Here is a 14,854-nt window from a genome sequence, read left to right as displayed (position 1 = left end):
TGCTCCACATCCTTTGCTTGGAGAAAACCTGAATGGGAAATAAAACCAACAAATAAACCCAACAAGGGTGCAATCAAAAGACGAGCATTTTTGTGTCCCATTGCAACACCATTCCTGACAGCAGAGGTCCAACACAAGGACCACAGCTAAACGGTTCATGCAAGAGGCAGGAAGATGCCAATACCAAGATAGATTCATGAAGATTATCTCATGGATTGCAAGAGGAACCTATGATAATAGAGCCAAGCCCTTCCCTGGGAACTTGCCACTGTTAGTGGTACTGATTGATTCAGTGGCATCAGCCAATGCTTCAAATTCAGTTTAACAAGAGTTAACACCCCCAGAGAAGAAGTTATTATTTGTGTGTTGTATGTGAACATCTGGGAATAATATATACCCGAACTCCAAGGTTTGCACGGGAATTAGAGCAGAAAGCAAAGAGGAGCTGGGAATTAAAAACCTTTGTCACCTCTGATGCAAATACATGTAGATTCTAATTTAAAGCAAAATATTCCCCTTCAAATAACACTGGGAAAAGATAAGTTAAAAATCTCTGATTTAATGCTGAATTTAAGGCAGAATAAATGCGTAGTTGTCCACAAATCACCTGGTGACAGCAGAAGGTTGGGCAGTGGCTGAACTCAGAGGAAACAATCCTTCTTTTCTGAAGAAAAGAATGAATACCTTTGATTTCTTCCTTTTCTAGAGCTTCATTTTTTGTGATACATCAACACACCCAAAATTAGAAGCAAACCCCATCAACAGCAGCTGTGATTTTGCACCTTCCTTTGCTGGAGCAGTACTTTGCTGACCAAATATTTAAACAGAGAGGACTAATCACTGCTTTTGAAAGTCTCCATTAGACCAAGCCACAAATGGATCCAACACAAGCACTTCTCTAGAATGCTCCTTATACTCCAAGCCAACATAGAAATCTGGAATCACAAAGCAAATTCTGGGCACCATCTACAGCTCGTTTTACCCTATTGTGCTGTTTGTCCTCTTCATCATGCAGGGAATATGAGCACATAGAATCATAGAATAGTTTTGGTTGGAAAGCACCTTAAAATCATGCAGTTCCAGCCCCCTGCCATGGGTAGGGATGACTCACTCTAGACCATGTCACCCAAGGCTCTGTCCAACCTGGCCTTGAACACATACTGCAAGAGATCCTGGAGCAGCAGGAGCCCACGTGGCTCAACAAACCTCTCATCAGTTCTTAAAGGGGCTTTTGAGTTATTTTCCTAAAAATGAAGAGATTGCACCGAGCAGGGGAAGTATTTTTAGTAATCCCTTTTTTCTTTTGCTTACTGAAAGTCTGTATTTAAAGCTACTGAAGTGCTCAAGGCCAGGTTGAACACAGGGGCTTGCAGCCAGCTGCTCTAGTGGAAGGTGTCCCTGCCCGTAGCAGGGGTTGGAGCTGGATGAGCTTTAAGGTCCCTTCCAACCTAAATCATTCTATGAGTCTATCTTTGAACCCGACCAAAACAAGTCAAACGTAATCTGTATGTTAAGAAGTGCCATGCGTGAGAAGTTGTATTGAGAAATATTAAGTTGACAAGGCCAATATTGTAAGTTCTGCCTTAAAGATGCTGATTACATAAAATTGTAGCATCCCAGACTGGTTTGGGTTGGAAAGGACTTAAAGATCATCCAGTTCCAACCCCCTGCCACAGGCAGAGACACTAGGAAAGTTTCAGGGGAAAAAATGGATTAAAAAGGGAGAAATCATTTGGAATTAACATGACTGAATGGCATAGACTGATCCCATCAAGCCCCTCTAGATAATTAAAAGACCTTGGGAGATCCTGGAGGCCTGGCAGTGTTCAAGGCCAGGCTGGACATAGGGGCTCGGAGCAAGCTGCTCTAGTGGAAGGTGTCCCTGCCTGTGGCAGGGGTTGGAGCTGGATGAGCTTTAAGGTCCCTTCCAACACAAACCAGGCTGGGATTCTATGATCATACATCATTTTTATTCACATATGGGAAGTGAACAGCAAACTGTCTTTCATATTCAAATCCCATCCAGATCCTTAACTCTCGCGGCTGGTTCTGTAAGCACACATGTGCTAAACTCGAGACACAAAATCAGACAGCAAAGGCAGCAGCTGCTGCAGCCTTCAGGAGCTGCTGAGAGGGGGTCTCAACCCTTTGGCTTCACCAGTGACTTTGCAAACTCCTTTATTCGATTTCCTCACAGAACTCTGACCATAAAGTTTGATTTTACCTCCATTGCAACCAAGCGATTCAAACCAATCACTTTCAAGAGGCTGACAATTTCAAACACAACCTCAGATGAATTTGCTCCTTAAAATAAATGAACACTGAAAAAAGAAGTTCAAGTTCTTCTCGGTGTGATTTTCACGTCCTGCTCAAGTCAAAGAGAAGCATAAAACATGATTCAGCTGGATAATTCTCTTGGAGAGCAGTTAATAGAGATAGGAGAGTGCTATAGCATCAAAGGAGGGTACTGCTGGATGGTGTACACACGTGTACCTGCAGGGAGCAGGGGGCTGTAGTTTAGCGGAAGCAAGGTAGCAGAAATCAATGTGAGGTGCTATGAAATATGATGGAATCTTAAGCACACATCTTGTGCTATCACAAAAAGCCAGTCCAAGCACTTTTGCAGCAGCCATTTTAACTAGACAGGGGTTTTACTTAGATATTAACATCAGTGTTTCACACAGTCAAGGATCCAACATCCTGCTGTTCGCATTTTCATGTGTACCATTACTTTGGAAGCATGGAAAGAACAGCAGCTGAAAGCAGAGCTAAGATGCAGATTGATGGATCAGAGCACTCAGCCTCATGTTGCAGTCCCACAGGCACAGCAAAGTGGACAAAGCTCTTTGATTTGGCCACTTTGTTCAAATGAGATTCTCCAGTACAGACACATGAAGAAGTGAGTCCAAAGGAGGCCACGGAGATGCTGTGAGGGCTGGAGCAGCTCTGCTCTAGAGCCAGGCTGAGAGAGCTGGGCTGGGGCAGCCTGGAGAAGAGAAGGCTCCTGAAGGGGAGACCTTAGAGCAGCTCCAGTGCCTAAAGGGGCTGCAGGAAACCTGGAGAGGGGCTTGGGACAAGGGCCTGTAGGGCCAGGCCAAGGGGAATGGCTTTAACCTGCCCGAGGGGAGACTGAGATGAGCTCTTAGGCAGAAGCTCTTCCCTGTGAGGGTGCTGAGGCGCTGGCCCAGGGTGCCCAGAGAAGCTGTGGCTGCCCCATCCCTGGCAGTGTTCAAGGCCAGGTTGGACACAGGGGCTTGGAGCAAGCTGCTCCAGTGGAAGGGGTCCCTGCCCATGGCATAGACACCTAGAGAAGAACAGATAAGTCTCTTTTCACCCATTTCAATGCAGTAATAGGTGCCGTTTTATTACAAACTACTGAAACATGTGTTAACCTTTTAGCAGTGAATTACCAAAAAGAGGTAGATTTTATTATGGCTAAGATTCCTCAGTATAAATGGCAAAAGGTCATTTTCAGAACAAATAATCTCAAGAGTAATCTCAAACAATGGTTTTAAGAGAGCATCCTGGCCTGTAACTTGTCTTTCTGGTCAAGGATGACTGAAGCTTGAGAAATCTCAGTGCTGCAGTAAATTATTTTCCTATTTCTCTATAGCAGCCTTATTTGCCCCACTCCCTGCTTCTTATGATCTGCTTTCAACCACAGCACAGTCATGATAACATGATCTGCCTGGTTCATAAAGAAGGAAAGAATAAAAAGACAGTGTCCAACATGACGCTAAGAGGTGCACTGCATTTAAATGCTCGCATTGCATGCAAAGCATTTAGCCATGGAAAAATCAGCTTGTCAGCACTGCTGGATATTAAGTTTAAACCCATCTGAATGTCCCTACTTTCAATTCCAGAAATTCAAGGTGTAGAAATAAAACAGGTTTATAAACATGAGCTGCTCAACACAGCAAAATAAAGAGGATGCTTTGGTTTATAATTATTCCCTGTAGAAGTGTGAATTTTAAGGACTATTTCACTATAGGCTTTTGTATTTGTAGCACCATAAATCACACTCATTTTTCTCTGTACAACAAATCACATTCTCTTGTGGCGGCCTCACTAAGGAATCTTACACTTGATTGTATTCAAGTGAATCTTAATAAGGCTAAACTTAGCTAAGCCTAAGCTAAACCTAGGTAGAAGTAACTTGAAATGAATGCAGAGCACACACAAGCAGCCACACAGAACTGCAGCCCACAAGCTGAGCAGAGGGTCAGAGTCACACCACCAACATAATACAGTCCTGCTGAGACGTATGAAGGAAGTTCTCCTCTACAAACATAGATGAAATAGTCTTTCCAGTTCACAGCTGTGTGAAAGCCTCTGTTGAAGCTGCACATCCAGATTTGGGCACTGCTGTCCAACAACAAATCACAGCTTAGGATGAGATCAACAGGAGAGATCAGAGACGTTGGAGGGAGAATAAAAGGTAAAGGAACAAAGTACCGAGTCTGCAGGCTGGTTGGGTTCAGAAGCAAAGGTCTGGATGATGCTGACATCCAACCACAGGTGTCTCCTGTGAGACTCTTCACCAGAGAGAAGTAAATGAGACAACCACACAAAGGCAGGTTGATGGTTCAGTCCCCTGCACTCCTGGCATACAACTGCATTGATTAAGTATCAGAGGCAAAGCTTCTACCACACCAGCATCCATCACCCATGTTCCATCTTCAGACAAATACTGGAGCTCTCATACACACTGCCCTACCCACTTGGGAGGGATGGTCAATATCATTTAAAAAGCCACCTCAGCACCCTGCAGAGCTCTCTTCCATCCTTGCTTTGCAACAACAGCCATGAAACAGTAAAACTTCACCCATTATTTGCACTTCACTGTCCCTGCATTCCATCCAGTTCTTGTCACCTTTTCACACAAGTCACAAGGCCAGGTTGGATGGGGCACCTCATGGGAATACCTCACTCAACAAGCCATGTGTCATGGTGTGCGTTTATGGTGCCATAGGTGTATGCACGCTGTATGGAAAGAATTAGATGGGTGCTGACAGAGTTTACAGTGGATGGAACTAGTAAAAAGTACATTCAAAACTGCACAAAATAACCACAAGGGATAAGACTCTAAAGTTAAATGGGATGAAACGAGAGGAAGAAACAAGAACTTTATTTCTTCCCTTCGAAATACTGTGGGTTTGCAGACTGTGCACAGCACAAGGGTTGGTTTGGTTCACTGAACACAGCCAGCAGAATTAAATGGTGTATTGAACATTCAATCTAGCCTTGTATGCACCATGTAACTTTCAGCACAGTCCTGTGAAACACAAGACTCTCCACAACACAAATGGGTGAATTAGTGGTTTAGTGGCTTGGTTTTAACCCCTTGGTTTGACACAACATCAGCAAACAGAGCCCCAGAGTCCCAGCTCTCAGTTTCAGATAACCAAGAGATACAGGAGAGGACACAGCAGCCCTGAGAGGGGAACCCCCTCCAAAAGCCATCCAAAACCTCTTCTTCCTAATCTCTATGCCTATTTCTCTACTAACAGTACAAATTAATCCTTAAATACAACTTTATTGCTCAGCCTCAAAGCCATGTCATTAAACACGTGAAGCTTAGCTATAAAGTAATTCATAGTAAAAGGAGTATTTGATGAAGATGTGTTAGCATTAGTTCATATACCTACTACATCAATTGTATTACATCTCTCCAAGTATCATACAAATAATAAGGTGTGGAATAAAGGTTTTAAAACTATGCTTTAAGGAGAGGAGAAACAGTCCTCTCCCATCCATAAATCCTAAACAGCTTATTTCAGTCCCAGCCCTGTAGCTGCCTTTTCCATTGGTTCTTCGAGTTATCTGATTTCATGCACCAAGGCAAAGGAGATTTCCTGTAGGAATTGGAGGGTATTTTTATCCTCCAAATAGAGCACTCTGTGTCGTGCAGCTCACACACGGACCTCACAGAGGGTAGCACTCAGGCTGCTGCTCCTCCAGAGGATCAACCCCTGGTCTTTGGGACAGTCCAGACCTCAGATTCCATACTGTAACAATGAGCCTGGATCAAAAAGTCACCCAGTCCTGAAAACACCTTTTCTTTAGGTGCAATAAAACCTCCATGTCTCTGCCATTCTGCTTAAATCTACTTTGGCACAGGGCTCTCAATGTGTTCTGTCACAGCTCTCCTGAGCTCAGCTCCTCCACGATTACTACCAGCATCCTTCACTTTGCAACCGCAATTCCCTCCCTGCAACCAAGCCACAGCCCTGCTGCAAGGAATTCTTTACTATGAGGGTGCTGAGGCGCTGGCCCAGGGTGCCCAGAGAAGCTGTGGCTGCCCCATCCCTGGCAGTGTTCAAGGCCAGGTTGGACACAGGGGCTTGGAGCAAGCTGCTCCAGTGGAAGGGGTCCCTGCCCGTGGCAGGGGTTGGAGCTGGAGGAGCTTTAAGGTCCCTTCCAACCCAGATCATTCTATGATTCTGTGATTATCTTGCTCTCCTTTTACCACAACCAGGCACCTGCTTAGAAGACAAGGTTCTCCTCACACCTTTGGAAGTGAAGTCACCACATTCCCTTCAAAGCCACCCCATTTCCAACCCCTCTGACTCAGTGTTAGAGCTGTTCTTCTCCAGGGAGTCCTTTCTAGGACTAGACACTGGTCAATCTTCTCTCAGAGTTTCCAAAACATGTCCTCCTGTTTAAAGCATTTGACGGCTGTACTGGACTATCCCAGATTTTCCATCATCTGAAGCAGGGACTTCAGTCACTTGGCAGAGTTCAACTCCTGTATAGCTTCATGTAAGTATCTGCTGCTGAGGAGTAACATCTAAATACACCCCTCTCTCCCAACCCTGCTTTCAGCAACATTTAAGGTACCAACCAGCCAAATCACAACGTGTTGGATCCTTCCTTCAAATACAGATGGCAAAAGGACTCAAGAGAAAAGAGCTGCTGAAGAGCAATCCCAGCACCAGCCACCCCCCTCCAGCCCTCTTCATGCACTGACACCTTTGCCTGCTCCATCGCCAAGGAGAGTGGGCTGGAGAGCCGGGTCCTGGCGCTGTTCTGGGGGAGCAGGGTCAGACTGGTCTTTCCCATCATGTCAGCATCCAGGGACACCCACCATGCTGCCACCCTAAAGCCCCCCAGCAATCACAGCCCCTGATCCTTCCCAGCAATGTGTAACCCACCCCCTAAAGTACCCCATAGCTCTGCTAAGGACAGAGCCCCCCAACCTGCCCACACACGGAGAACCCTCTCCCCTCAGCTGCCACCTTCCAAAGAGGATCCCCTGCTCCTAAAACATCCCCAATAATGAGCACCCTCCTCTTCAGACCCTTCCCCAAAACGACCTCCCCTCTCTCCAGACCCCCCAATAACAAGCACACACCCCTCCAGACCGCCAGTAATAAGCACCAATCCCTTCAGATCCCCATAAAACGGGCATCCCCTCTCCAAACCCCCCCACACTACCTCCCCTCCCTCCAGACCCCCCAAAATGACCTCCCCTCTCTCCAGACCCCCAAGTAACGGGCCCCCAGCCCCAACTGCCAGCGAGCCCACACTCCCACAGTATCGAGCATCCCTCCCCCGTTGCTACCCGCCTCTTCCCCCCCCTCCATCCCCTCAGCCGCCGCCTCCCTTCCCCCACCTACCCCATGCGCATCTTGGAGCCGGACTGGCCGCCGCCACCGGGCAGCGGGGGCCGCGGCGGGAGGCGGCCGAGGTGCAGCTGCTTCTCCAGAGCCGACATGAGGGCGCAGGAGGCGGTACGAGACACAAGGACACACCGCGAACCCCCTCCCCGGAGCTCGGCCGCCGCCAGCCCCCGCTCCGCGCCACCGGAAGCGGGTTCCCCCAACAGCGCCGCCGCGCGGCACCACGGGACGCTCAGGCCGCCCCCGCAGGCACCCGTAGCGCGCTCCCGGGGTATTCTGGGAAATATAGTCCGCGTCTCTGTAGAGTGCTACGGGGGCGTGGTGCATGACGGGAGTTGTAGTCCAGGAAGTGCGGCTCTGAGGAGGCGCGTCGCGATCCCGCTCCCGCCCAAGCGGCGGTTGCCGGGCGGCCTGAGGCGAGGCGGGATGCGGCAGAAGAGACCGAGGGCGGTCGGCCCGGCGGCGGGGGGCGGCCGGCGAAGGGGAGGTGGGACAGGCCCCGGAGGGGTGGAAAGGAGGTGGCGAGGGCCGGGGGGCGGCGGGGGGCAGTGCGGAGTCGTGCGGGGCCGTGGTCGGGAAGTGAGGGGCTCGAAGCGCGGCTGTCAGAGGTGTTGGTACGAGCGGCTTTAACATGGCTTATAATGAATCATAGAATCGGCTGGATTGGAAATGAGCTTTAAGCTCATCCAGTCCAACCGTTCCCAGCACTGCCAAGGCCACCACTGCCCCATGGCACTGAGGCCTCGTCTCCACGGGGTGTGAACCCTTGCAGGGACGGTGACTGCAGCCCTGCCCTGGGCAGCCTGTTCCAATGCCTGAGCACCCTTTGGGGCAGGAATTGTTCCTCAGCTCCATCTAAACCTGCCCTGGTGCAGCTTGAGGCCGGTTCCTCTTGTCCCATCCCTTGTTCCTTGGGAGCAGAGCCCAGCCCCTCCTGGCTCCATCCTCCTCTCAGGCACTTGTAGGGAGCCATCAGGTCCCCCCTGAGCCTTCTCTTCTCCACACTGAACCCCCCAGGTCCCTCAGCCCTTCCCCATCACCCTTGGGCTCCAGGCCCTGCACCAGCTCCGCTGCCCTTCTCTGGCCCCGCTCCAGCCCCTCAATGTCTCTCTTGGAGTGAGGGGAGATACTGGGTTAAAGGCACAAATTAACAGCATTTGATAGCAAGGTTCACGCTGTTACTTATTACATGGGTGAAGCATACAAAGGGAAATCAAGGTAAAATCAAGCTAAAACTTACTGATACAGAGATCAAAAGCACAAAGGGAAACTGTCCTGTTGAGTCACAAGGCTTGTTATCTAAAGTCCTGATGGATCCTTGGTGCAGCCAGGTCTAGTCTGAGTCTCAGACTTGGACAGCGGTTTATGTCTAATGGAAGAAATACATGGACTAAGGAAATCTTCCTGTTGAGTCATGAGGTTCAGAATAGACCCCCTTGCTTTTAAACCCCTGATAGAGCCTGAGTGCAGCTGGGTCTAGTCTTAGCCTCAGACTTGGTCAGCGCTTTCCATCTAAAGGGTTACAAGTGTCATTTAGCAGCAGTTTGCAGTTTTAAGGTGGATCTTGTAAAGTGAGTCAATAGAATTTAATGTACAATTGTTATAACATTCTATACATGCATGCATAAGCATGCATGAAGTCATGTCTATCGTGGAGACTGGTTTGGGTTGAAGGGACCTTAAAGCTCATCCAGTTCCAACCTCTTGCCGCAGGCAGGGACACCTTCCACTAGAGCAGCTTGCTCCAAGCCTCACCCAACCTGACCTTCAATTCCCAAGGTCATGGAGCAGCCCAGAGGATGGAGGTGGATTCACCACTTGGTCCCTTATCCCCACAGGTCTCGATGACATCCCTGCTTCCACCAGCCTGCCACCGCTCGTGGAGGGACCTCTGCGCTGCTTCCTCCGCTGCACTGTGGCCCGAGCCCTCTGGACGACCCCAAAGCCACCCTCTGCTGCCACTCTCGTGCGCCTGAGGTGGTGGGGGGAGACCTCTGATGGCACCATCTTCCAGCCCACCTCCCGACCAGGGCAGCCAGGAGGAAGAACCACCGCTCGCTACCCAGTCCGCTGTGGGCCCAGACAGTTCACTGCCTACCTGACAGGTAGAGATGCTTCACCCTCGTTAGGGCCAGAGCTACATGGGGCCCTGAAAGAGCCAAGCAGTTATTTACCCACCAAGTAACCCCTGGCCTGGTCTCACTTATGGCTTTTTAGGTTGGTTTCCTGATTTGGAAGGCTTTTAGTCTCAGCTTGAAATTGCTGGCATCGATCTCTCTAGTGTCAGCTTTAGCACTTTAGGTCTGCACACTATTGAAATCTCCTCTAGTCCCCTAGTGTCAAGACTTGGTGATTTTTGTTCATAGCATATTAAATAGGCATTTCAGTTTTTGAATGTGTGAAGAAGGGTGTAAAGAATAAGAAGATATCCAGAAGGGCTTCTAAGGTTGTTAAGGTACTTAATTTAGTGAAAGCTCTGCAGGAAATTAATGCAAGCCTGATGTCTAGAGTCTGTCTGAGAAATTGAGATGAGACTTTAGGCAGAAGCTCTTCCCTGTGATGGTGCTGAGGTGCTGGCCCAGGGTGCCCAGAGAAGCTGTGGCTGCCCCATCCCTGGCAGTGTTCAAGGCCAGGTTGGACACAGGGGCTTGGAGCAAGCTGCTCTAGTGGAAGGTGTCCCTGCCCGTGGCAGGGGTTGGAACTGGATGAGCTTTAAGCTCCCTTCAACCCAAACCATTCCATGATTCTATGATTCTTTGTTAACCCCTCGCATCTCTGTCATCTTAACAAAAAGGTTTTTTGTTTAATTGTGACCACGTTGTGGGAGACTGAATTGAAGCTGTTCCTAATTTCACAGATATGGGTGTGCTTGTCCTGGAGGTAGTGACCAAACTGGACTATCTTCCCATTGGCAGAGCACAAATCACCAGCCTGTCCCAGCTTTCTCCCAGCCATCCCATCAGTGGGGTTTTCCCCATCATTTCACCCACATCTGATAAACTTGGAGAGCTGCAGGTACTCCTTATGGCTTTGCTCTTTGTAATTTATAATTATAAGTTGTATTGCTGTAACATCTGTATAATCAGGTGCCTGGATCAAGCTGCAGTATGTCCACTGCAGAGCTGTTCCCTGTCCAAGGCTTTCATGACCCCAGGTAGCAAATGAAATATGAATACTGAACAGTGTTGACTTTGTTCTCTTTAGGATTGTGTAGTTCAGCTTTACAAAGTTGAGTGAGTTTTAACAGCAGATTTCAAACCAGATACTCAGTTCTAACACTTCCCCAGAGCCTCACTGGGCTGAAGTTACAGAAGATTTTGAAATCTGGGATTACGAAGGTGGAATTCTCCTTTACAGCCCCAGATCTGGGCAATTTAATCTGCAAGATAGTTGCCTCTGGTTTGAAAACAGGGAATATAAAATAAGTAGTTATAAATATGTCAGTTTTCTGATGTTACATCACTGCATGACATAAATACTACTTTGCATAGAACAGCAAGTTTTCCATGGCATGACAAGTAAAGTTGAATGCAATGTGTCTAGGGCTTAATGAAGAAAAGAACAAAATGCTATTTCATATTCTGTCCCTCAGGTCTCACTGGTTCTAGAACCTCTGCCAGGACGGTACGACACCAGCAGCTCTATCCCAACCACAGATGGGAGTTTGGATACTGCTCCTGAAGGCAACAAACCCCAAATCCTTGCTCCACCACAGCAGTCCAGGCAAACACGAGTGACTGTTGCTGACCAGGAGGCTGTTAACAATGGCAGAGCCTCAACTCACAGGTACTGTTTTGTTCCCAAAATGCTGCTTTATTTTGCAGTTCACACATTTTTTAAGGCTATACACTTGTGAGTTATGGAATACTTCATATTTCTGAACGTGCATTTCAGATAGAATCCAGAACGCTCAGTGTTTCAGAGCGTGCAGGAACAGTTTCTCATCTGATACAAATGTACATCCTGTGTTGACTTAGTTTGAGCAATGGTAGTTGACACAAGAGGTGTGCCACAGCTCTTTTATTGACAGCTTAAGTCAGTTTCTCTGATGGTGTAAGTGAAAATAATGGGTATAAGTTTAGGCTGAGAAGGTTGGGGCTGTTCAGCCTGAAGAAGAGAAACTGTGTGAAGACCTCATGGCAGCCTTCCAGTATATGAAGAGGGCCTATAAGGATGCTGAGGAGGGATTCTTCATTAGGGACTGTAGTGATAGGACAAAGGGTAATGGCTTCAAACTTAAACAGGGGAAGTTTAGGTTGGATATAAGGAAGAAATTCTTTACTGTGAGAGTGTGAGGCACTGGAATGGGTTGCCCAAGGAAGCTGTGAATGCTCCATCCCTGGCAGTGTTCAAGGCCAGGTTGGACAGAGCCTTGGGTGGCATGGTTTAGTGTGAGGTGTCCCTGCCCATGGCAGGGGGTTGGAACTGGATGATCTTAAGGTCCTTTCCAACCCAAACCTTTCTATGATTCTATGCCTCTAAGTTAAAATAGTGCATCACGTTTCTTTCTGAAGCATGTACTAAAGGGGTGCAGCTGCACAGCTGGGGAGAATTTGAAGAGGTTTGAGTCAGAGGTGGTTCAGCCTGGAGAAGAGAAGGCTCCTGAAGGGGAGACCTTAGAGCAGCTCCAGTGCCTAAAGGGGCTGCGGGAAAGCTGGAGAGGGGCTTTGGACAAGGGCCTGTAGGGCCAGGCCAAGGGGAATGGCTTTAACCTGCCAGAGGGGAGACTGAGATGAGCTCTTAGGCAGAAGCTCTTCCCTGTGAGGGTGCTGAGGCGCTGGCCCAGGGTGCCCAGAGAAGCTGTGGCTGCCCCATCCCTGGCAGTGTTCAAGGCCAGGTTGGACACCGGCTTGGAGCAAGCTGCTCTAGTGGAAGGTGTCCCTGCCTGTGGCAGGGGTTGGAGCTGGATGAGCTTTAAGGTCCCTTCCAACACAAACCATTTCATGATTCTATGATGATTCTATGAATCCCTTTCACCAATCCACTTGACTGAAATAATGTTTCTCTTTTTTAACAGAGGAAAAGACCATTTTCTCTTTCAAGAGAACTCTGAAAACATAAAGGACACTTTTCCTGCTTCTCATCACCCTCTGATTTTACCAGATGAATGTTTGAAAGTGAATCCTTCGAATGAAGAAGTGTCATTTCCCACCAGTGCTGATCCTGGAGGACCTGCCAGAACAAACACTCGCGTGCTCTCTTTACATAACCCAGCTACAAAAGACCTGCTTTCAGGTTACTATATAGTCAGCATTATCTTTTAGATTTCACCGCCAATAGCTCTTGATATTTCAGGCGCCTATTTGGAGATAAAGACTAAAGGAAAAGTGATTCTTTGCATGCTCTCACCACATTATTTCAAACAGTTAATATAACACAAATGTCTTTACTTAGAAACTACTGATCCGGTCTTGTTGGAAGATGGTTTGAGTATTCAGCTGAGGCAGAATGTGCTGTCCTAGCAGTATGTTGCTCTGTCCAGGAGGGATAAAAGAAAAGGAAGCTCAGCTTCACAGACTGTTTATTCATTGATGTATCTGGTGAGATGGCCATCGAAGGTGCCACTCATGTGAAAAAAAGAAAACCAAAATATGGAAGGGTTTCTGTGCCTGCAACTTTTTTGGATGGAAAATGTTCTCTTTTCCATCACCTGTCAGTTGGAATCATAGAATCACGGAATGGTTTGAGTTGGAAGGGAGCTTAAAGCTCCTCCAGCTCCAACCCCTGCCACGGGCAGGGACACCTTCCACTGGAGCAGCTTGCTCCAATCCCCTGTGTCCAACCTGGCCTTGAACACTGCCAGGGATGGGGCAGCCACAGCTGCTCTGGGCACCCTGGGCCAGCGCCTCAGCACCCTCACAGGGAAGAGTTTCTGCCTAAGAGCTCATCTCAATCTCCCCTCTGGCAGGTTCAAGCCATTCCCCTTGGCCTGTCCCTACAGGCCCTTGTCCAAGGCCCCTCTCCAGCTTTTCCTGTAGCCCCTTTAGGTACTGAAGATGCTCTAAGGTCTCTCTGGAGCCTCCTCTTCTCCAGGCCATTCCAACCTAAACCATTCTGTGATTCTAGGATTTATTGTGTTTATAGATATTGCTTTTAAATTGCATTTCAATGCTGAGGTTTAATCCTTCTGCTCATCTCTCAGCTCTTTTGGATCAAGGCAATAAACTCCGTGATGCCATGGTTGTGTCTGCAATGAAATCAAGCCCAGACATGGAGATTGAACTGACTGAAGTGTCTCCTTTTATAGAGAGAGATGATTTCAAAGCACCAGCCAAGTGAGTTTGGAAAGGGGAAGTGAGATTAAGTTCCAAACCATAAATTTTGAGGCCTTATCAGGAAAACTTTCGGTGATGTATTTTAGAATTCTCATTCAAATGGGAAATTAATTTCTACTTGTGAATAAAAGCCTGATTTTGTGAATTGATTTTAATCATCATGTAGTAAAGCCTTGATTTAACTCATTGATTTGAATTTCATTTCCCAATATATTTGTATTTAGTCCAGAATTATTTGATAAGGAAATATTAGATGTTGATTAGAAAATATTAGGTGTTGATAAGGAATAAGAGCAATGGAAGGGACATAGCAAATGAAATGGTACTTTAGCAGAGAAAAGAGGTTTTCAAAGACACTAGTGGCATAAACTGAGTACTTCTGTGTATTCTGGTTTGCATCTCTTGGTGCCAAAATACACATGAGAAGTTGAATCTCTGTCTGTATTCTCAGAATTACAAGTCATTATCTTCTATACAACATTTCTCAGCTGATTGCTAAAGTGTTTGTGCCTTTTCAACCCTAACTACACCTTTGTTTAGTACTGGGCTTAGTAAAAGGTCTCAGTCCAGTGGAATTTAGAAGCATTAAGACAAACGCCTGGTTTTTACACGAGAAACTGCATTATTTTGGGAAAAGCAGGAATATCGGCTTTTGTTCCTCTGTAAACCAGAAAATCACATCATTGCCTTGACAGTCACTGATGCTGTTACAAACACAGTTTGAATTATTTCTGCTCTAGCTACTCCAGTTTGTTTAAAAATAGAGGATTTTGATCTTTCCAGGAAGAACTGGTAGCTCATCATTTAGAAACATCTCACTTGTCTTTCTCCTGCTCTTTATCTTCTTGTTTGCAGCAGCTCTGCTTATGGTTGGACTCAGTGATTTCCAAGCTAAATATTTCCATGGTTCTATGAGACATTGCAAAGTATAAGATTTGGATGTGACTTGCAGCAGAC

General features: G+C 47.3%; 2 protein-coding genes across 7 annotated transcripts in view; one reads left to right on the top strand and one right to left on the bottom strand.

The window, feature by feature from the left end:
• The window catches only part of PPME1 (protein phosphatase methylesterase 1), a 35,960-nt gene extending 28,144 nt beyond the window's left edge, over positions 1-7,816 (bottom strand). For all 6 annotated transcript variants that reach the window (XM_080613714.1, XM_080613716.1, XM_080613718.1 and 3 more), the window contains exon 1: positions 7,620-7,816. In XM_080613714.1, the coding sequence (XP_080469840.1) occupies positions 7,620-7,717 (98 nt within the window). In that variant the 5' untranslated portion in view covers positions 7,718-7,816. The remainder of the gene's footprint in view (positions 1-7,619) is intronic.
• Positions 7,817-7,989: 173 nt separating this feature from the next.
• C2CD3 (C2 domain containing 3 centriole elongation regulator) overlaps positions 7,990-14,854 on the top strand; it is a 50,466-nt gene continuing 43,601 nt past the window's right edge. Inside the window, 6 exon segments of the mRNA XM_080614380.1 lie at positions 7,990-8,109; positions 9,461-9,727; positions 10,480-10,637; positions 11,215-11,408; positions 12,640-12,857; positions 13,765-13,897. Coding sequence (XP_080470506.1) covers positions 8,049-8,109; positions 9,461-9,727; positions 10,480-10,637; positions 11,215-11,408; positions 12,640-12,857; positions 13,765-13,897 — 1,031 coding nt within the window. The 5' untranslated portion in view covers positions 7,990-8,048.

This window comes from Psittacula echo (genome assembly GCF_963264785.1).
Source record: "Psittacula echo genome assembly, chromosome: 3".
Classification (NCBI taxonomy): domain Eukaryota; kingdom Metazoa; phylum Chordata; class Aves; order Psittaciformes; family Psittacidae; genus Psittacula; species Psittacula echo.
Note: the sequence above shows the minus strand (reverse complement) of the source record. Positions and strands in the feature narration are given on the sequence as shown.